Here is a 21,262-nt window from a genome sequence, read left to right as displayed (position 1 = left end):
AGTCGGGCTGACGGAGGATAAGCAGCATTTCGGCACTGATCGATAGCGAGCCATCCTGAAATGTGCCGCCGATACACTGTGCGCAGACAAGATATCGGCTCTCGGACAGCTCCAAGCTGCGCTATATCTTCCGGGTAGACGGAATCCTCGGATCACGATTCGATCAAAGAAGAGCAGGACATATAGTCCACAAAACGCAACTGGTCATTTGCTGGACGCTTCACCAAAGAAGATAATACTTATTTTATCTATGAATCTTCGTCTTCCGAGAAACGGTTCCACCATCCACAAAGGAATCTTCGAAGGCAGTGCATGCATAAAGCGTCCTGCTCGAATTGCATCATTTATCTTGGTATTGACCCGAGATAAATGCTCCGCTCCACACGCTACAAGCTCTAGCGCTGCGGTGGTCCGTCCCACCACTACGACATGCCATGACGAAGTCATCGTCTCCATGCTTTTGCATTTACCTTGAAAGCAAGCGAAATGCCTCCGAGAACGGGTTACCTGCTCTCAATACATACAAATGGAACCCGTCGGTCTACTGGCCTGGCCTCTCAACTCTCTAACCTACCCATGATGGATGGAGACATACGCATGAGCGGGCTTGCTTGCTTGCTTGCTGGGAACCTCTAGCATCTTCTACTCCCAGTTCCACTTGCCCATTGCTGAATTCCAGGCATTTGGTTTCTTTCTTCTTTCCTACATCGTCCACACTGAGTGGAGAGGAGAAGGATGAGCCTCTGTACAACGGTTACATAAAGTGGTCAGGACAGGAGGTTGAGCCTTTGTACAACCTCGGTGGCTGTGGCTGTATGGATGATTTGACGAAGAAAACCAAATCACTACCGAATCTCACGGAACCGGTTATGTGCTTCATGCGGAACGTTCGAGAAAAGCGAGCGATCGCGTGGTTGGAGCAGGTACGTGTTGCAGGTGATATTTAGGACTGAAGTACCCATTAATATCTCGAGAAAGATGGGGGTGACATGTGGCATGCGGCATGATGTATATGCCAAGCATGCAGAGTTGTCTTGTGTGTGGTGGGGGCTTGGGGTGACTTGCTGGATGATAGTGAGGTTGATATCTGTGATAAAGGGCGTCATTGACGATGTCGGTGACGGTATACTATATTCCTAAGTGTCCGTCTCAGGGAGGCGTATTCATCTGATGCTACATGGGAAATGTCTATACAACTGATCTTCGAATGACCCACCGACACAGTCAGATAACAACTGAAGCCGGGCGTTCAAGGAACTCCCAACGTGGCATGGAAGGGACCAATCCCCGGGAAAGATAAAAAGGCCGAAACTAATCCCTATGACGGGAGGGGGTGTTAGCCAAGCAAAGCAACACCTCCGGTGTAACAAACGCTCACGATCGTGGATCTCACCGTCGAAGATGAAGAGCATCTGAGCTCACACGGACTATCATGTCATATCGGTCTGTTCTAAGACAGCGAAAGCGGGACAGAGCAATCACTTCCTGCAAGAATTGAAAAAAAAAAAAAAAAAGAACATGCAACAAGCGATAACGAAAAGAAGAGTGGAGTGTCTACCAGAAATCGAGTGGACATCATGGCGGACTTTGTCAAGACAGACTACTAGATGACACAGCACACACAGTAGCAGTCGGCTGTGCAATGGCTAGTAGTCAGGCCCCATTTAATTTCTCTGGAGGCGATGAGTTTATTTGTTCTATGAAGGTTCCCGTGAACTATTCGCATTAGGCTTCCTTCTCATTACTAAGAATCCGAGCATTAAATTCAAATCGAATCCAAATACATTCATGTCTTACATCTTTAGAACGCGCTCAATGACTTGCCTAGTAAAGCTAGATAGTAGAACCAATACTCCTTCCTACTAGTTGTGAAGAAGCGGAGGGTTTTCTAACATCCCTAATTCCACTATCTACCTATACCTGTTGTCATGCAAAGGGGGTAGGGTGTTTTCTTCGGGAGGATGTATTTTATGCACAGGGGGAGGTCAAGGGAGTAATCAACGTAGTAAATAAATCGCGTTGGTCTGGTCTGGAGATAACGTACGCGGAGATTAATATTACGATCACTGTTCTGGCTACTTACAAGCTTCGGTGATGGCCTGGTGAGGAGGAGGACTGGTTACATTCGATCCTATTGAGTACTACGTTAGGTTGGACAAGGGACGTATTGTAGTGATTTCAATAAAGGGTAGGTTGGTACTGCAGAAGAATCCATCGAACAGATATCATGTCCAATTAATGCTGAAGCTGTGTATCTATCCACAACTAAGGTATATTCATGCTACTAGACATTGCCCGGCAATGACCCGAAATAGAGAGGGAGCAGTAAACAAATCAGTCAATCAATAATCATATCTATGCAAAGCCGGCTCAAATGCAAACACAAGATCCCGAAAGACATGATTCAACGCATCGTAACACAAAAAGATCCAAATCCGCTCGGTGTATATCTAAACTATTAGATGTCAAATTCTAGAAACTGAATAAACCACTGCGACGCTTGCCGAAGGGATATACGATCAAAGCAGACACAAACAGTCCCACTGTAATGCCAATGGCAACCTGGATCATACCGAAACCCAGACTCGCAATCGACGAGTCCGAAGTGCTGGCCGTCGACGTCGTATTGCCCGACCGCAGGTTATCGCGCACCTCGTCGGCATACTGAATACCCGCCAGCAAGGAACCACTGGATGCCAAGCCAGACGGCACGAGCACGAAAATACCCGGAAGGATCGCTGTGGCGGCATGTCCGTGCCACAGCCGACTGTACAAATTACCCAGGAGACCAATGGTGAATGCTCCGACCGTGTTGGCGACCTCGGAGTTGGAGCCCAGCTTGAGCGTGCTGAAGTAATTGGTCACGTAGCCGCAGACGGCGATGACAATCATCACGGGCACTTGCTTCCACTTGCCCTGATTGATGATGGCTAAGAAAACCACATAGACTGGGACGAAGATGAAATGCTGGATGTACTTGCTGGCCCACACGTCCTCGCCCGAACAGGTGGTGGACGAGGCAGCGTCGCCGTCGATCAGTCCGTAGATGGTGGTGCCGACCGTGATGCCATAACCGAGGAACATGGAGTAAATAATGGAGTAGACCATGCGGATTGAACCGGCAATCATCTGATGCGACTGCAGTTCCAGACTGCTGCACAACACCATGAAACCCGGCAGGATCAAAGCGATCGAGGACTGAGCCAAGGCGGAGAAGCAGAACAGACGCTGGTGTTTCCCGTCGATGGTCGCATAGATGGAACCAAAAGCTCGCGCGAGGAACGAGGTGAGGATGGCCGCCGTGACTTCGAAAACGTTGGAGTACAGCACCGACCGGGGCGCCAGTACATGTTGCATGAAGCCGACCAGACATCCGAGGAAAAAGATAATAGGCATATCAATGGGGCGGGCATCAAAGGCAAAGGGGCCAACGGCAACACTCGCCAGTCCATAAGTGACCACCAGGATCCACTTATTGAACCGGGGAGGCCGCTTCATGATGATATCAAGCTCCTGGATGGCCTCCTCCACCCCGATCATGTCGTGCACGACATTCTTGTAGACATTGTGCGTTTCTGCCAGGCGACCTAGATCGACTCCTTGCACCACACGGACCAGCTTCACCTCGGCCGTACGCGTGGCCGGATCGTCAAAGGACATGATCATGCACCCGGGCAGGTACAGGAACTGCCCTTCGACTTCCAAAACACGGGCAGTCATCTGCATGTACTCCTCAAGACGGTGGGTGGGAGCACCATAGCGCATGAGTGCCCGGCAGAGCTGCATGATGTACCGTTGGCGCGCCAGGATCTCGGCGATGTGCACCGTGACACGGATCTCGTCCTCGAGGCGGGTCTTGCGCTTCTTCTTCTTGCCCTTTTTGTTGGGAAGGTTCACCAGGGTGTCTGCTGATGCCGGCAAACTCGCCCGGCTGAGGTTCATCGACGCCTCCACCAGAGAAGCGGTGGACTGATGGCTCGACTTCTTGTACCACTTGACCTTCTCTTTCTTGGGCGTAGCCGTTCCCGAGGAGTAGGTGCCCGAGGAAAAGTCTCTCCTGGGCGTGGCGGTGCCGGACGATGCCACGGACTCGTTATCCGAGGAATCGGTCATGGACATATTGTCCCGGTTGGCCTGCTGCTGGGCATGCAACTTGAGCAGCTGGGAGAGGATACCGCCGCCGCCGCGACCACCAGGAGTTCCAGCTCCGTACCACGAGTCCGGACGACCCAATCCATCGGGAGTTTCCTGTCCCGACTTGGCATAGGCCGACTTGGGCTTACGGCGTTGATGCATGTTATGCTGGGTCATGCTGCGCACCAGGCGATGGGCTTCTGCGCTAGGCGGGGGAGGCGCTTCATCATTACGACGGTCGTGCGGATCGAGAGGCTCCTTCTCTTCGGCCCTGCGGCGGGGGGGATAACCGCCTTCCAAATCGTCGGGCAACATGGCGGCTCCCAAATCACCCACATCATCCAACGGTCGACCGAGACGTTCACCCAAGAGCACGGTCTTCTGGCGGATCAATTTGCTGGCGTTCCTCCAGCGGTCCTTGGCGGAGAGGGGTTGTTGCGACTCATCTTTGTCGAGGGAGGTGTCTCGAGATTCCTCGGCGGTGGGCGAGGAGCGTTTATCCGGATGGTCACCGTCTCTCTTTTCCGGATGAGAATCCTGCGCGTAATCGCGTTCGAAATAATCGGCCAGGTCGGTCGAATCCGCGGTCGTAGGGACGAAGGAATGTACGGAACGCAGAGAGTACTCGGAATCCCCGCGCATCATAGGCGGGCGTTCGGGTGCAGTCTCATTGTTATGGTTACTGATGGAGCGAAATCGGACGCGCGCAGGTCTGGTGGTTTCATGGGAGGCACCCTCTTCTGTTGCTGCTTCTGTTGCCGCAGGAGGTTCACCTTCGGGATGGGAGGGGGCGGATGGTTCGCCCGAATTGCGCGGGACGAGGGTGTCGTCGTGCCCGTCCCAGCTGTTCTGGCGGCCTAGGAGTTCATAGGAGGCATCATCATGGCGTGGTGACTCCGACATTGGAACAGTCCGAGCAGCCAGCTGCGCGGACAATCAGGATATGTCAAGCCAAGAAAAGTGTGGGGATTGGAGAAAATGAGGAGAAAAGGGCGAGGAATGCGCAAATGTAATAGAATAGCTGGGGGGGAGACAAAGAAAAAGGATCGGGAGAGGGTCGGCAATACTATAAAGCACACCAGCGAATGAGAGAGGCAGACGGGAGAAACCGATGATTAATAGTGGAAAATGTCAAAGACTCAAAAAGACGGGTGAACGTGATGGAGAATGGATTACTCTTCAGTCTTCACAGAAGGTCGAAATGGAGAATGATTACTCGGAATGGCAGGAGGGAGAAGGCGAAGGGGAAAAATAAAAAAAAAAAAAAGGTGGATAAAAAAGCGTGGGTGGGTGGAGAGCAGCGTGGGAATCCCAACGGCGTGTACAGGCAATTCCACGGGGGGGAGGATTGCCGAACCAAAAATAAGTCGCAGTCTAGACCAGCTGCCAGCTACAGAATGAGGGAAGAATGCAGAGTTAGGAGATACGAGAATAAATCCACGCAATCACCCACAGTCGGGATTGAAAGGCACGGCGCGGAAAGAACTTAAGACAGAAAGAAACAATCATGGGCAATCAACCAGTCAGTCAGTCTAGGAGGAGAGAACGGGGGACGGACCCGTCGGGATGGTGGTTTTAAGCAAAGCCGGGCAGGATGGACGAGCATGACTTCATGGCACAGCTTGGGAGGGGATCCCGGAGAAATTGAATGCAGGATCGGCGCTGCACGATGAAACCAACTGACAGCTCACCGTCCAATCTTGCAGAACAATTCCCTCCTCTTCATCACTACTTGATACTGTATCCTGCTGGTGCTCGTCATCTGTGCTCTCCTTGCAGAAAGGAAAATCAAATTAATATACAGAGTGAGAGGGATTCCATCCTTCTGCCCCCAATTCACGTCCACCTCACATTTACTATGGACTGCCATCAACCAACTGAGGGATTGTGCAGGGAATGAATGAATGAATGAATGGGTCTAGACACGTTGTGGTACCTGAGGGAAAAAACCTGGCTGGCCACCCAAACACCCGCCGGGCCGACCAAAAGGAAAGTTTTCCACCATTGCAAACCACTTTGCTTTATCCGGTCCGCCATTGGTTTGGGCCCCATCCAGTGCCAACCAGTCACGTTGTCTCTGGTGGAGTCATGGCGTGGTGGTGGTGGCAACTCGCCAATCATGGCTGCCCGAGGGATGGTCGAGGTTTCCAGACTCTCGGTGGAGTCGGGTCAGGGGGATGTCCCCCCGACTGAAAGAGTGAAAGTGTCTGCTCCAGAATGAGTGTTTGGTCCCCCGTCCCGAAGTTGCTATACTTGGATCCCGTGCATCATTGATCTCATGGTGTACGTACACCAGATGGCGCATGGCTCGCTTCTCGGCCTTAATCAACCCATCTGGTGGTGGTAGCTATGGAGTAGTTGAGTCTCCGCGAATATCGATCATAGATATACATAGATCGGACCCAATCGTACTATCTGCGGTGTATCCACCCGAATCGCTTGCACGGCCACTTCCAGGCACACCCGCAAGATCGGTTTATTGTCCATGGCTGCATCGCCATGGGAAGAAAAGAATCCAAGCAGCGTCTCGGCCTTCCCGGTTCAAATGATCCGTGGTAACACCAAGAGAGACGGCCATTGCAGAGAATCTCCCGGGCCGGCCGTGACCATCGCGGATGCTTCAGATGGCCATGTTTGATAAAGTTGCAACAGCCACCGGCGAGTAGAACCGCCTCACCATGATTGCAGCCTGCAGTCTCCATCGCAAAGTTTATCTTCATTCCGCAATCGTGTCAGCTGCATGCCGCTGAAACTGCTTTGCCTCCATGGTTGGGGCACTAATGTCAAGGTAAGTGCTCTCCTTGCGAGGCTCCATCGATCGTATTGACTGACGACGCTGCCGCCGGTAGATCCTACAGGCTCAATTGGGTATGTGGTATCCCGATGGCTCCCACCCTCGGCTGACGTCCAAGGCGGGCTGATGGCCGAGCTGCGTCGCGATAATACGGCGACATTCCACTTCGTAGAAGGCGACGTGGACTCCGCGCCCGGTCCTGGGATTGCGGGCTACTATGAGGGCCCGTATTATAGCTATTATCGCTTTCCTCTTCCCCTGTCTACACCAGAGTCCGGGAATCCATCGTTGTTGGACGCCTATGACTGGCTGTACGATGTCATTGCCCAGGACGGCCCCTTTGATGGCATCTTGGGCTTCTCCCATGGGGGCACTTTGGCAGCCGGATTCCTGATCCATCATGCCAAAATGTTTCCGCGCGAGCCGCCGCTGTTCCGCTGCGCCATCTTCAATGCCCTGCCGCCGTTCCGTATGGATCCCGGGGGAGATCCAGTGATTGATCGGGATCTGGACGGGTATATCAACATCCCGACCGTGAATATTGCAGGAGTGCAGGATTCGTTACTCAAGTACTCCATTGCGTTGTACCGATTATGCAATCCCTCCCAGTCAGCGTGGGTGGTACATAGTAAAGGCCACGATGTCCCGGGTGACAAAAGGAACCTTGCCTCCATAGCAGCAGCAATCAGAAATCTCGCAATTCAAGCATTGGCTATTTGGTGACACTCACCTTCCTGACATCCGCGATTGCCTGATCTTTGTGGAAGCTCCCCGTAATGACGCAGCTTGCACCCTTCTTAGAGTTAATGCAAGCCACCCAGACATTCCCTGTAACGGCTCGGGGGATTCCCACGTAGTACACAAGCATGCGATGAAGACGGATCTCGGTTCTTATTGCAACACCACGTATATTTGCGCTGTCCAGTGCAGGTGCTCGTTCCGCTGCATGGCGTGCCGTTGCTTCCCACTCGGCCCGCCATGACTGCTGTCTCCGCCGCCGATCATCCCATCTCCGACCGCCCGCGATCGGTTTCTGCCTCTCCCACCCATCACCCCCACAGCCAAGATGATCTGTCCATTCTGGATCAAGATGCCTCAATGCCCATCGCTATCGTTGGCATGGGATTTCGTGGTCCCGGGGATGCAACTGACGTCGCGAGACTCTGGACGATGATGGTCGAGGGGCGGGAGGCCTGGAGCGAGATCCCGGCGTCTAGATGGAATCACTCGGCTTTCTTCCACCCCGACCATGCCAGGCATGGCACAGTATGTAGGTTGACATTTAAGCCTGCTGATCAGTGGTATTGATTGTGTCTCCAGATCAATGTCCATGGCGGGCACTTTCTTGCCGAAGATGTGACACTCTTTGATGCACCGTTCTTCAATATGACCGGGGATGAGGTAGCGGTGGGTACATCTCATACTACGTATAGAGTTCTACTAACCACTCTTACTTTTAGGCCATGGATCCGCAACAACGGTTACTCCTCGAAGTCACATACGAAGGGCTGGAAAATGGTATGCTTATCTATACAAGGCGGATGCTGGATGCTCATAATCAACAGCGGGCATTCCCTTATCCAAGGTCGCGGGCAGCCAAACATCCTGCTTCGTTGGCTGCTTCAATGCAGACTATACGGATCTTCTACTGCGAGATCCCGAATCCATCCCCATGTACCAATGCACCAACGCTGGGCAATCTCGAGCGATGACAGCCAACCGGATCTCATACTTTTTCGACCTCAAAGGCCCTAGCGTGACCGTCGACACCGCTTGCTCGGGGAGTTTAGTAGCTCTCCATCTGGCGTGCCAAAGCCTTCGGACGGGAGAAGCTTCCATGGCCATCGCAGCAGGAGTCAATGTAATACTATGCCACGAATTCATGTCGACCATGACGATGATGAAGTATGCCTTTGCCTCGTCGCTGCTAGGCTCGAGCTGACCTTATCCAGATTTCTCTCGCCCAATGGCCGCTGCCGTACTTTTGATAAAGATGCTGATGGGTATGCGCGAGGTGAAGCCATTGGCTGCTTAGTACTGAAACCACTCAAGGATGCCGTCCGAGATGGGGATCATCTGTACGCCGTCATACGAGGATCAGGATCCAACCAGGACGGGAGAACCGCTGGAATCACACTCCCTAATGGTTCCGCTCAAGAATCCTTAGTACGTCGCGTATATCAGATGGCCGGGTTATGTCCGATGGACACGGAGTTCGTGGAGGCACACGGCACTGGAACCCAGGCTGGGGATCCAATCGAAGCAGAGGCATTAGCCCGTGTGTTTGGCCCCGGAAGGACTGCTTCGCGCCCACTGCGTATTGGCTCGATCAAAACAAATGTTGGTCATCTCGAAGGCACGAGTGGGGTGGCTGGTATCATCAAGGCAGTGTTGATGTTGGAGAATCGCATGTTTCTTCCCAACCGCAACTTTGACAACATTAACCCCCGGATCCTGCTCGATGAATGGAAGCTGAAGGTGCGTCATCTATTGCGGCCATCTGTAACTGTTTCTCAACCGCCGAAAGGTTCAGCTCGAGTGCCAGCCTTGGGACACGCCAGGTCCACATCGTGTCTCGGTCAACAGCTTTGGCTATGGTGGCAGCAACGCTCATGTGATTTTAGAGGACGCCTGGGGATACATGTCCGACCGTGGCTTGGTGGAATTGGCTGGACGATCAATGTCACGCGGCGCTGGGGACGATGACAAGGGGCCTGAGCCTCGTCTCGCGCGTGTCTACATGCTATCTGCGTTCAGTGAGGGCTCGCTCAAAGAGTATGGCCGTCACCTGCGTGCATATCTTCTGGGAAAGGGTCCAAAGGCGACCGATGATTTCATGAATAGTTTTGCATATACTCTCAATGAGCGTCGCACGGCGCACCTGTACAGAGTTGCAATCCTCGGGACTACCGCTACAGAGGTATCAGAAGCACTGCAACCAGTAACAGCAAGGATTTACCAAGCATCCCGCCGACCGAATATTGGCTTTGTATTCACCGGGCAAGGAGCACAGTGGTATGGTATGGGAAAAGGTCTTATGGCACTATACCCCATCTTCCGGCAGTCCGTCCACAGGCTAGATGCCTACATGGCTACGGTTCAAGCACCGTTTCGTATCGCTGGTGGGTACGCTACACCTCACATGTGTGTATTTGCTACTGCTTACATTACGCTCCAACGGCAGAACTCCTCGAAGCGCCGCACGAAATACAATTAAACCACCCCGTTCTTAGTCAAACACTATGTTCCGCCTTGCAGATAGCTTTGGTAGATCTCCTCTCTGCTTGGGGCATTCAGCCGGATTCGGTAACTGGGCATTCGAGTGGCGAGGTTGCCGCTGCCTACGCCGTGGGCGCTTTAACGATGGAGGACGCCATTTCTGTGGCCTATTACCGAGGCGTCGCAGTTAGCGACTTGTGTGCGCATGACAAGCGGCCCAAAGGTGCCATGCTCGCCCTGGGGATGCCTGCCGAGAACGCGCAATCTTACATCGATCAGTTAGAGACGGGCAAGGCGTTTGTGGCCTGCATTAATAGCCCAACTAGTGTCACGATATCAGGAGACTTACTGGCTATTGAAGAGATAGAAGAGGCTGTCCGCCACAAGGAAGTCTTCAGTCGGCGCCTTGCGGTGGAGGTGGCCTACCATTCCCATCATATGGAATCTGTGTGTGACAAATACTTGGGTTACATTTCGCACGTCAAACCACGAACTGAGCCTGAGATAGCTAATTCCCTTCCCAATCGGTCCGTAGCATTCTTTTCATCCGTTAGTGGCATTGAGACTCCAGCCACGGAGCTGGGACCGCAATATTGGGTTCGAAATCTCCTTGGTCAGGTCAGATTCGCTCAGTCGCTACGGACTCTTTGTTTCGAGACCCGTGGCAACTACAAAAGTTCCATGGGAATTAAACGAAGCAGGAGAGCTGGTACCGCGCGGAAGGTCAGCATAAACTTCCTTGCAGAAATTGGCCCTCACGCAGCACTATCAGGGCCAATACAGCAGATAATAAAGGCAGATAGTCGATTGATTGCTGCAGATATTACCTACGTTAGCGCTCTTGAGCGAAAGGACCCAGCGGCCACAACTGTACTTGCCATGGTAGCAACGTTGGCATCCTCTGGGTTTCCTGTTAATCTCCGCGCGGTTAACGAACCCGAGCAATTCCCTGAACCTCGTCTCTTGAAGGATCTGCCATCTTATCCCTGGGACCATTCCCGGTCATATTGGGCGGAGCCACGTTCAAGCAGACTGTTTCGAAACCGCAAATACCCCCGGACAGACATCCTAGGCGTGCAAGACGTTGCATCAAGCCCGCTGGAGCCTCGGTGGAGAAATATCATCCGCATGTCCGAGAGCCCATGGCTTGGCGATCATAGAATCCAGTCCAATATCGTGTATCCGGCTGCTGGATATATCGCTATGGCAATAGAGGCGGTCATGCAAATTGTCTCGGGTAGTCCGAGTGATTGCGCGCTCTCGGGGTTCCGGTTTCGGGACATCTTGATACAATCGGCCCTTGTTCTTCAACAAAATTCCTCGGTTGAGGTTATAACCGCCTTGAAATTCTTAGAGGATGATTACCTTTTTCAAGGTCCAGCATATGAGTTCCACATCAACTCGGTGTCAGAAACTGATCGATGGACAGAACATTGCAGAGGCGTTGTTGCTGCCCAAAGCTTCTCCGGCTGGTGTAACCCCCTAGAGAATGAGCCTCTGTTTAATGATAACGATGGAATGCGATCTCTGAGTGCCGAAGCTTTCTACCATAAACTGAGTGAAGTCGGACTTGATTACGGGCCATGCTTTGCGAATATTACCCAGGCCTACTATTCCGGCGGGAGCTGTGTAGCGGAGGTCACCATTCCTGATATCGCTGCAGTGATGCCAATGAACTTTCAGTACCCTCATCTCATTCACCCATGTACACTAGATGCCATCATACATTCATGTTTTATTGACACTAATATGACAGGGGATCCAGCCGTTCCCGTTCTCATAGATGAGCTGAGCATCCGGGCCGATATCAATAGTGCACCAGGGAGCAAGCTTGGCGTTAATACCCAGGTCATTCAGGAGACGAAAGGCGAGATCGTGGCGTCTATTCTTGTTAAAGAGAATAGAACCATGGTCGCTTCGATCAACGGTCTTCATTTCCGCCGCTTAGATCGAGGTTCAGCAGTTTCTGGCGTTAGCATACCGAAACTCGCATACATGGTGGAATGGAATGTCGACCCGGACTTGCTTTCAATGGAGGCTCTGTCGGCTCTTCTCCAGGTACCAGACTCTGGCAGAGCTAACGCGTCTGAGTTGGAAAGGTTGTACGAGGTTTGTGCCCTGTCCTACTTCCAAAAGGCAGTAGAAGACCTAGGAGAGGCTCGAGTTAAAAGGCTTCCACGTTTCTTGAAGCTTTATCTCGAGCAGTCGGTGCGCGGTCGGAAGCAAGAGTCAATTGCACATGCCCCAGAGCTTGATACTGGACACAAGATACTATCAAGTCCTGACGGAAGTATACTGTGCGCGATGGGCCAGAATCTCTCAGCACTATTGCAAGGACAGTCCATCGGACCGACCGTTTCCAACGACCAATCTCTATGGGACGCATATTGGGAAGACGCACTTCATGACTCGGTTTACGAGAGTATATCGAAGTATCTAGGTCTTATCAGTCACAAAGACCCCATGGCATCGATGCTTGAAATAGATGCGGGTACAGGACAATCATCGTGGAGATTCCTACGACAACTAACCGAGAACGGTAGCGTTCCTCAGTGTAGTCAGTACACCCTAACAAGTCCGGATGAAACGATATTCGAAGCCGCAGCTCGAACCCTTTCCGCCTGGGAGAGGTGGGTAGCTTTCAAGAAACTGGATATTACAGGAAATTTAGCATCCCAAGGATTCGGTGGTCTAAAGTATGATGTGGTAATAGTTCCCTACGGTCTACACAGAGTCAGCTCTATCCACGTTGCTCTTGACAACATACGCTCGCTACTCAAACCAGCAGGTCACCTAGTCTTGATAAACTCACTACAAAGCCCAGTTGATATCCTTCTCTTTGCTGATCGTCAAGAAACATGGATCGACAATCGTTCAACTTGGTCCAAAGATGACTGGGACACGATGCTGCGAGCAGCAGGGTTCTCGGGTTTAACGGCATTAGTCGAGGCTGAAGGCAGACGTTCCATGATGATCACTCGGCCTATGCGCAACCAAAGTACTTCTTTATCGGAAGTTCTGCTGATTGCGCAAGATGGCGACCAAGTTTGTGCGCGTCTACGGGAGCGGTTGCTTGCAATTCCTCTAACCGTGAAGGTCACCGATTTCCACAATGCCAGACCAACAGGAAAACTATGCATTGTGATGTGCAACTCAGAACAATGGATGACACATATGCAGCATACGTTTGAAATTCTAAAGCAAATCTTTCTAGGAGCGTCAGGAGTGCTGTGGGTCTCAGGCGGTAGTTCTATGTCCTCTGAGACTCCCGATGCCAACCTGATCACTGGATTCGCACGGACAGCTCGTTCGGAATCTGCAGTTCGACGCATAGTGACCTTGAATTTAAGTAGGTGGGAACATGCGCTTGCGGAGGACGTTGCTACGCTCATATATAGACTTATTGAGCGCAAGTTCTTAATAGACGACTCAAGTGAATTCGATAATGAGTATGCGGCACAGGATGGCCTACTCCTTTTTCCTCGGATTAGAGAAGAAACCCCACTGAATCGGTCACTTTCCACCTCGGACGACCTTTACGCTTTAAACGGTATGCCATTCCACAACCACGGGGCTCTTAAAACAGTATGTGCCCGGTCCTCGCACCCACGAAGGGTGCACTTTGCCGAGACACTCACTACCAACCTCGCTGCAGACCATGTACACATCAGAGTTCACGCTGCGAGTTTGAGCAAACGTGATGGGCAAGCTGTATTCTCCACTACAAGCATAGACCATGCTCTAGGGTCGAGCTGTAGCGGTGTCGTTGAAATTGTTGGGAAAGATGTTCAACACTTTGCACCAGGTGACAGGGTCACTGCTCTTGGAAGAGGGACAGTGACCAATGTATATGGAGACCGAAAAACAGCATTCCACAAGATGCCACCGGGCATGTCGTTCCAGTCAGGTGCAGGAATTCCAGAAATTTATTGCTTGGCATTTTATGCCGTCCATCATTTGGCACAGATCCAAGCGTCGGAGAGGGTCCTGATACATATGGCGGCTAAGACTGTAGGACAGGCTATATCTGAGTTGCTCTTGGTACACGGTGCACATGTTTCTCTCTTTGTCGAAACAGAGGATGATAAGAGCACCGGAACATCGTATGGTATCCCCGATGATCAGATATTGCTCCGTGAGGAGACAATATGGCCCCAGAGCCCTTCACAATGGAGTGAAGTGGCGATGTTCGATGTCGTTGTCAATTGCGATTACTCTGATATCAGAACTCACCATTCATTGTGGAACCATCTCCGTCAATCTGGTCGATTCGTGCAATTCTGCGACAGACAGTCCTCAAGGAGGCCGGGGTGGCTAGTGCCTCGGACACGGGATGATGTGGTATTTGCAACATTCAGTCTGGACGCTATTCAAAACATGGATTCAGAATTTCACGATGAGATATGGGAGAAGGTAGGCGGTCTCCTAAGTGATGGTAGACTTCAGGGTCCAGTAAACCCTGCAACCTACGCTATCTCTGAGATCAATGAAGCCTTGGATGAGCTTGTATCTGATCAACCGCTGGACCTGGTGGTCCTCACAGCCGGGCCAGAAGATGTGGTTCAGGTGAGTAGTGACCAGCCATTGTTCCCTGTGTGTGGAGTCTTCATGTTCGCTAACAAATTAGGTCATGCAACCGAAGGAGCCAAAGACGCTGCTCCGGTCAGATGCAGCTTATATGCTGATCGGCGGACTGGGTGGTATCGGTAGAGCCACCGCTCTGTGGATGGCCAACCACGGCGCCAGATGCTTGGTATTCGTCAGCAGAAGTGGTAGCTCCAGTACGCAGTCTCAGGCGACAGTTTGTGAACTGCAAGAAAAAGGAGTGCAGGTGCTCGTGCATGCTGTCGACATATCGAACAGCACCCAAGTGGAACAAATGGTATCCGAGCTGGCGTGGACAGCACCTCCAATCAGGGGTGCGATTCAAGCAGCCATGGTTCTCCGGGTATTTCAACTCTCCCAAGTCATATACATTTCTAATTGGGCGAGTAGGACATCCATATCGAGAAGATGACTTTAGAAGACTACAATACTGTCCTCGGGCCCAAACACGCCGGGACCTGGAACCTGCACAACTATCTCCCAAAAAGTCTAGACTGGTTCATTATGCTCTCGTCCATCAGTAGAATTATAGGCAACGCAACGCAAGCCGCCTACGCCGCTGGCTCAACCTTCATGGACGCATTTGCCGCGTACCGCAATTCTCTCGGTCTGCCGTCCATCTCACTAGACCTCGGGGTGATAACCGACGTGGGCTACCTCGCGGAAAACCCCGAGCTCGCGTCGAAGATGGAAAAGCAGGGGTTTCAAGGCACGGACACCACTACTCTTATGTCTCTGATCAAAGCTGCCATAGAATCCGCCATGGACCAGACCTTGGCCCGATCCCAAATCATCACTGGTCTAGGAACCTGGAACCCGGATCACTCTCTGCCGCATTTTGACGCGCCTCTCTTTGCGCATTTTCGTCGGTCGTTCATCGATACCACCAGAGATAATAATATCACAGACTCGTCTTTTGATACCATTCGCGACAGGTTACAGATGGCCAAATCCGTCAATGAAGCAACTCCTATCATCTACTCAACACTGAGTGCCCGAGTTGCTTCTCATCTTTCGATCCCTATGGAGCGAATCGATCCCAATGATCCGATTACTGAGTACGGAATTGACTCGCACATTGCAGTTGAGTTGCGCAACTGGATATTGAAGAATCTCGAGGGTGCCGTGTCAATCTTGGAGATTTTATCGAGTGGGTCATTGATGGATCTGGCGGGGAAGATTGCCAAGAAATCAACTTTGGTTAAGCAGGAGTGATTTATCCCTCTCTCTTTTCAATCCTATTTTTCATTACGTCTGAAACAGTTGTTACTGTCATTCACTACATTACCACTATGTTAGTTCGGAGGTACGGGAGAATGTTATTTATTAACAGTCATTCATTTTACAACACTAGTATGTCTTTTATCAATAAATTTGGAATATAACTGATATTCTTTATCAATGAAATTGATTGAAATATAGCTAACTAACCAACCATCATCCATTCAATATTAAACAATAGCCAACCACATGCAGCGTTACACATCAACGACGTATCCATCTATCTGAGCGAAAAATCCAAATCAATAAAAAATCAATGTTTTGATGTAAGAATAGAACATATCAGATCAAACTCCACACATGCGTGTTGCAAGACAGACAGGGGTGGGTAGTATCTGGTTCTTGGTTCTCAGGATGAGAAATCGAATGGAAGGAAAAGGATGCAGATTGCTTCCCGTATTAACAGGCGATGCATGATCGTCCACGGCGAAGAAGAAAGGATGGAGTAGAAGTGGAGAAAGGAAAAGAGGGGGATAGAGAAGAATAAAAAATGATGTATCAGTCTATATGCAACAGATAGAGGGTGGGGGGCAGGTTATGTAAATGAACAAAAGGGTATGTATGCATATGTACGTCTATAATAGCCATAGCCGACCAGATGATTAATTGGCCAGCTGGCGGGAATGATAACAGGGCCGAAGGAAGTAAGGTGATGAGGGAAACCCCCTACTCAGCCTGCTTCGACGCCTTGGTCCGCAACTTCATCAGTCCATAGACCAAAGCATAGGAACTAATAGCGAACAAGGCGACGATGGCAGCATCTCTCCAGCCGTAGTAATAATCCTTCAGGTTGATGGTATACAAGTAATCGCTTCCGCGAGTGTACTCGCAGACATGGCAATCGGTCGTGGCGTCCGGGTTGATCAGGTTCATGCGCGCGCCGGCGCCCATCATGTAATCCTTCAGGTACTGGGCACAAGTGGAGCCGTTGGGAGGGTCGAAAATGGCGAATTCGGATTCCTTGCAACGGACGGGAGTGTCGAAGGTGGTGAACACCAGGAGACTGCCCATCAGGTAGTTGAAGGGGTCCAGGTAGTAGATCCAGTAGCGCCAGAATTCTTGGATCTGGGCGTAGGGGACGAGGACACCGCAGAAGGAGGCGAGGGTTCCGATGATGACGGGGTTGATGAGCGAGGCGAAGATGGCGTTAGGGGCGTACGCGGAGACGAACTGGCCGATACCGGTGTAGACGAACTCGTACATCAACATGACGAAGAAGACGGCACCGGATTTGTTGCTGTCCGAGGGGAAGCCCACGGTGTAGTACCAGCAGACGAAGTAGAGGACGGCGCAGATACAGAGATAGGGGATTTCGGAGATGATGAGACCGGTCACGAAGGCAACCCAGGAGTACATCTTGGACTTCTTTTCACGGGCGTCGTAGATGTCGCGGCGTTCGAGGAAGAGGGGTTGCAGTTGGTTGATGACACCGGGGGCGACGAAGATGAAGTTGAAGATGGTGAAGAGGCGGAGTTGGATGGCGCCAACGTGGTTGCCGATCATCCAGAAGGAGAAGCCGTTGAAGAGAGCAGAGCCGATGTGGAGAGCCAGCTTGTTGTTAACGTAGTCAGTGTTGCGGAAGACTGCGACGCAGGAGCGCTTGGTCACGATGAGGGTTTGTTGCCAGAGGGGCATGGCGAATTCATTACCGTCGTCGACGGTGCCTGGGGGCTTGGAGGCGGCGTCGTCGACGATGGAATCGAGCTCCTTGAGGGAGTTGGCGTGCTCGGGGGAATCCTTCCAGACTTGGTGCCAGTCGCGACCTTGGGACAACGCGCCGGAGACCACGTCGATCATGTGCTCGGCCGGGTTGGTTTCCGGGGGACAAGGGGCACCGTAGCGACCGAAGTAGTTCTTGACAGTTTGGCCGTTATCACCAATGTCACCGAAGTAAACCATCTTACCGCCCTTGGCGAGGAGGAGCAGGGTGTCAAATTCAGCAAAGAGTTGTGCAGAGGGTTGGTGAATGGTGACAAGAACAGCTTGACCGACATCGGCGAGCTTGCGCAAGAAACGGACGGTGTTGTATGCGGATTGACCATCAAGACCGGAGGTGGGTTCGTCCAGGAAGATGAGGATGCTGGGCTTTGAGACCAACTCGACACCGATGGTGACACGCTTGCGTTGTTCAACGCTTAATCCGTTTCCGACGCGACCAATGAGGGTATCGGCGATGTCGTGCAGTTCCAGGAGTTGAATGATGGTGTCGACGTACTTGAGCTTTTCCTCAGCAGGTACATGACGTGGCTGGCGGAGCAGGGCGGAGAATTCCAATGCCTCACGGACGGTGGCGAAAGGTTCATGGACATCGAGTTGTTCACAGTAACCAGCAGAGCGCTGGAAGGAGACAGGCAGAGGACGGCCGTCGACAAGGACAGAGCCATGGATGGTACCTTCAGTCTTGCGCTGAGCCAATACGTCCAGGAGAGTGGTTTTACCAGCACCGGAGGAACCCATCAGAGCACCCAGCATGCCAGGCTTCACCCATCCGTATACCTTGTCGAGGAGCACGCGATCGCCAGTGGGGGTCTTGACTGTGTAGGTGAGATCCTTCCAGGTGAAAACGGAGGTGTTTCGGACAAGCTGCTTGTCAATGTCGCTTTCACTCTGGCCGTTGTCACCATGGGGCTTCTTGGCCTTCTCGTCGACCTGGGATTCCTCGTCGGGGCGGGCAACCTGGCGATGGGCATCGACCCTCTCGCGAGGGATAAGAAGGGAAGAACCGCTCTCGCCAGGAGACTTCCAGCGGGACGTTGCGATGATGGTGAGGGCAGCAAAGAGCGCCCACCAAGCCCAGAGGATACCAAAGTTGCGCCATACATGGCTGTGGCTGTAGGACAAGGAAGCCAGGTATTGGTCACCAGTGACATAGGTGCTTCCAGGGACAGCACCACCGACACCGGCGCAGGATTGATGTCCGTCTCCACCGTAGCCCTCTCCACTGGGAATAAGGTTGGTTCCAACACAAGGGATGATCTTGCCGTGGAATTCATTGGACAGGAGCGCATCGAAACCGTAGGCTAGAGGGTTGATCCAGTAGATCCAGCCAAACCACGGGTGCATCTGAGGCTTCTTAATCATATAGCCGGTGTACATGATCAGAGCGGAGATGAGGAAACCCGAGACCTTGGAGGCGCCATCGAACGTGCTGAACAGCGCGCCAACCGCGCGGAACAGTGCTGTCATGGCCTAAACAGAACGAATCAGTACTTGTTGGGTCCATAAGTAGACGTTCGGGTTGACATACCATAGTTGCAGTGAAAACAAGAATCCAGTAGGTAAAGAAAGCGCCGGCAGACATGGTCAAGCCGACCATGAAGTAGACCACTAGAGAGAACACGCTGACTTGAAACAAGAGGACAGGGATATCGGCAGTAATCTGGGCAATACAGAAGGCGGCAGGATGAAAGTATGCGAAGCTTTTATGTTTGATCAAGACCGGACGACCGCTGAAAGAGTCGGTGACTTCGGACATGGCTAGAAGACTGTTATAGAGCAGGGAAAAGAACAGAGCACCAGACTTCACAAACAGACCACCGGAGTTATTCGGAGCAGAATAGAACAGTGACCCAGCAATCAATGCCTGGACCAAGGTCGAGATCTGTTTGATGAAAAAGGTGGCTTTGTCACCCCAGATAATCTGATACTGCCGGATAATACAAGTCTTGACCTGGTCGATGAAGTCAACCGTCAAGGGACTTGTCTGGGGGAGTTTCTTGTTCTTCTCCATGGCGACGGCTTCCTTGAATTCGGCAGTGCGCTGGCGTGCCAAATCGGAGTCGGGGTAGTCGTACTCGGAAATCATTTGCGTATGAATGGGAGACTTCTGGTATTCGGCGAGGATCATGTCTGCATTGCGAGGGAAGCGGTTCTCGTAGCCCGGTCTGATGATGCGTTCGGTGGGGACCGTGACACCGGTCAGGTAGTCGGCCACGTTGGAGCCCTCGCGGCAAACAAAGCCCAGATCCTCCATGAAAGGACGCGCCTGTTCCATGGGGCCGTAGTAAATTTCCTTGCCTTCATCCAATACGAGCACCTTGTCGAACAGGTCATAGATACCGTTTCCGGCCTGGTAAAGGGTGACAATGGAAGCCAGACCCAAGACGTCTGTCATAGCACGGACAGCCTTGGTCCATTCCAGGGCCGTGCTAGCATCCAGACCGCGCGTACTGTTATCCCAGCAGAAAACGGAGCCGCGAGTCGCAAGGCACTCAATAATGGACACACGCTTCCGCTCACCACCCGAGACACCACGCACGTATTCGTTGCCAACCTTGGTATCGTTCGTATGCGAGATGCCCATGGACTCAAGAAGGAAGTTCTTGGCTTCCTGACGGTAGGCTTCGGGGGACTCAACACCGTTGGGCAGGTTGAAGGGGACCTTGAGACGAGTCGCGAAGTCCATGGTTTGGCCGACAGTCAAAGTGGGGAAGAAGATCTCCTCCTCAGTGTTCATGACGATCTGACCGCGGTACTGGGCGGCCTCATCCGAAGTCAACGATCCATAGCGCACCTCACCTCCAATTGACTTATAACCGAGACGCCGATTGGACAGCATCTTCAACAGGGTGGTGCAACCGGAGCCGGGCCGACCCAAAACCAGAAGCATCTCCCCGGGCTTGACGCAGCCATGGCTGTTGGAGAGGATGGAACGCAACGGGGGCTTGTTTTTGGACTCCTTGATGTGCTGGGGAATGTTGAACTGGGACAGGAAATTTTCGTTGACGGCGGCCTCGGCGCTGACGACTTCGACGGACAGGTCCTTCCAGGTGACACCGAGCTCCTTGCGTTTGAAACCGGATTGCAAGTCCCGCTCATTCTGTTGCTTGACCTGGGACATCAAGGCCCAGCCATCGGCACGGCTGACATTCGCATTGCGAGGGGTGACGGTGGGATCTTCGTTGAGAACGGTAGCGGTGCTGTCGGTATCATCCTTGCCCTCGGGGGCCCCGAGGGCGTAGGCGACTTTCTCCTGATCCTCCGCCATGGTGGAGCTTGACAATACTGTGAAAGTCAAGGGTCACCCTGTTAATCGGGAGTAGGGATAGTCACTTCGACCGGGGCCATGTTGGGGGGGACGAGAAGCTCATATACTCTTAGCATCAGCCCGGGGAGGGAGTCGGTGTGGGGGCCCAAAAAACTTCCCTGAGGAAATCGGGAACCAGGCCATCTCCGAGATTCACCGGACATTTCGGGGGCGTGAAAAGCTCCGCTGAGTCAGAGGATTCC

At 52.2% G+C, this 21,262-nt stretch overlaps 4 protein-coding genes across 4 annotated transcripts; 2 read left to right on the top strand and 2 right to left on the bottom strand.

Moving 5' to 3' along the window:
* Positions 1 to 2,472: 2,472 nt before the first annotated feature.
* ASPBRDRAFT_128869 (threonine/serine exporter family protein) lies at positions 2,473 to 5,037 on the bottom strand (the record flags this gene model as incomplete). The annotated part of the gene is made up of 1 exon (XM_067618097.1): positions 2,473 to 5,037. One exon carries the CDS (start codon positions 5,035 to 5,037, stop codon positions 2,473 to 2,475), a length of 2,565 nt encoding a protein of 854 aa, XP_067477624.1.
* A 1,578-nt stretch (positions 5,038 to 6,615) lies between these two features.
* ASPBRDRAFT_618922 (putative DUF341 family oxidoreductase) lies at positions 6,616 to 7,735 on the top strand. Its single transcript, XM_067628338.1, has 3 exons — positions 6,616 to 6,922; positions 6,984 to 7,002; positions 7,047 to 7,735. Exons 1-3 carry the CDS (start codon positions 6,875 to 6,877, stop codon positions 7,649 to 7,651), a joined length of 672 nt encoding a protein of 223 aa, XP_067477623.1. The 5' UTR covers positions 6,616 to 6,874; the 3' UTR covers positions 7,652 to 7,735.
* Positions 7,736 to 7,825: 90 nt separating this feature from the next.
* On the top strand, positions 7,826 to 16,149 carry ASPBRDRAFT_155129 (putative polyketide synthase). Its single transcript, XM_067619383.1, has 9 exons — positions 7,826 to 8,194; positions 8,249 to 8,335; positions 8,389 to 8,446; positions 8,494 to 8,833; positions 8,881 to 9,406; positions 9,456 to 10,050; positions 10,113 to 14,713; positions 14,775 to 15,095; positions 15,143 to 16,149. Exons 1-9 carry the CDS (start codon positions 7,907 to 7,909, stop codon positions 15,965 to 15,967), a joined length of 7,641 nt encoding a protein of 2,546 aa, XP_067477622.1. The 5' UTR covers positions 7,826 to 7,906; the 3' UTR covers positions 15,968 to 16,149.
* A 550-nt stretch (positions 16,150 to 16,699) lies between these two features.
* On the bottom strand, positions 16,700 to 21,020 carry ASPBRDRAFT_128960 (putative ABC multidrug transporter; the record flags this gene model as incomplete). Its single annotated transcript, XM_067618102.1, has 2 exons — positions 16,700 to 19,222; positions 19,281 to 21,020. 2 exons carry the CDS (start codon positions 21,018 to 21,020, stop codon positions 16,700 to 16,702), a joined length of 4,263 nt encoding a protein of 1,420 aa, XP_067477621.1.
* Positions 21,021 to 21,262: the final 242 nt, after the last annotated feature.

The sequence above is a fragment of the Aspergillus brasiliensis genome (assembly GCF_001889945.1).
Source record: "Aspergillus brasiliensis CBS 101740 unplaced genomic scaffold ASPBRscaffold_8, whole genome shotgun sequence".
NCBI lineage: Eukaryota > Fungi > Ascomycota > Eurotiomycetes > Eurotiales > Aspergillaceae > Aspergillus > Aspergillus brasiliensis.
This window is presented reverse-complemented; position numbering and strand designations above follow the sequence as displayed.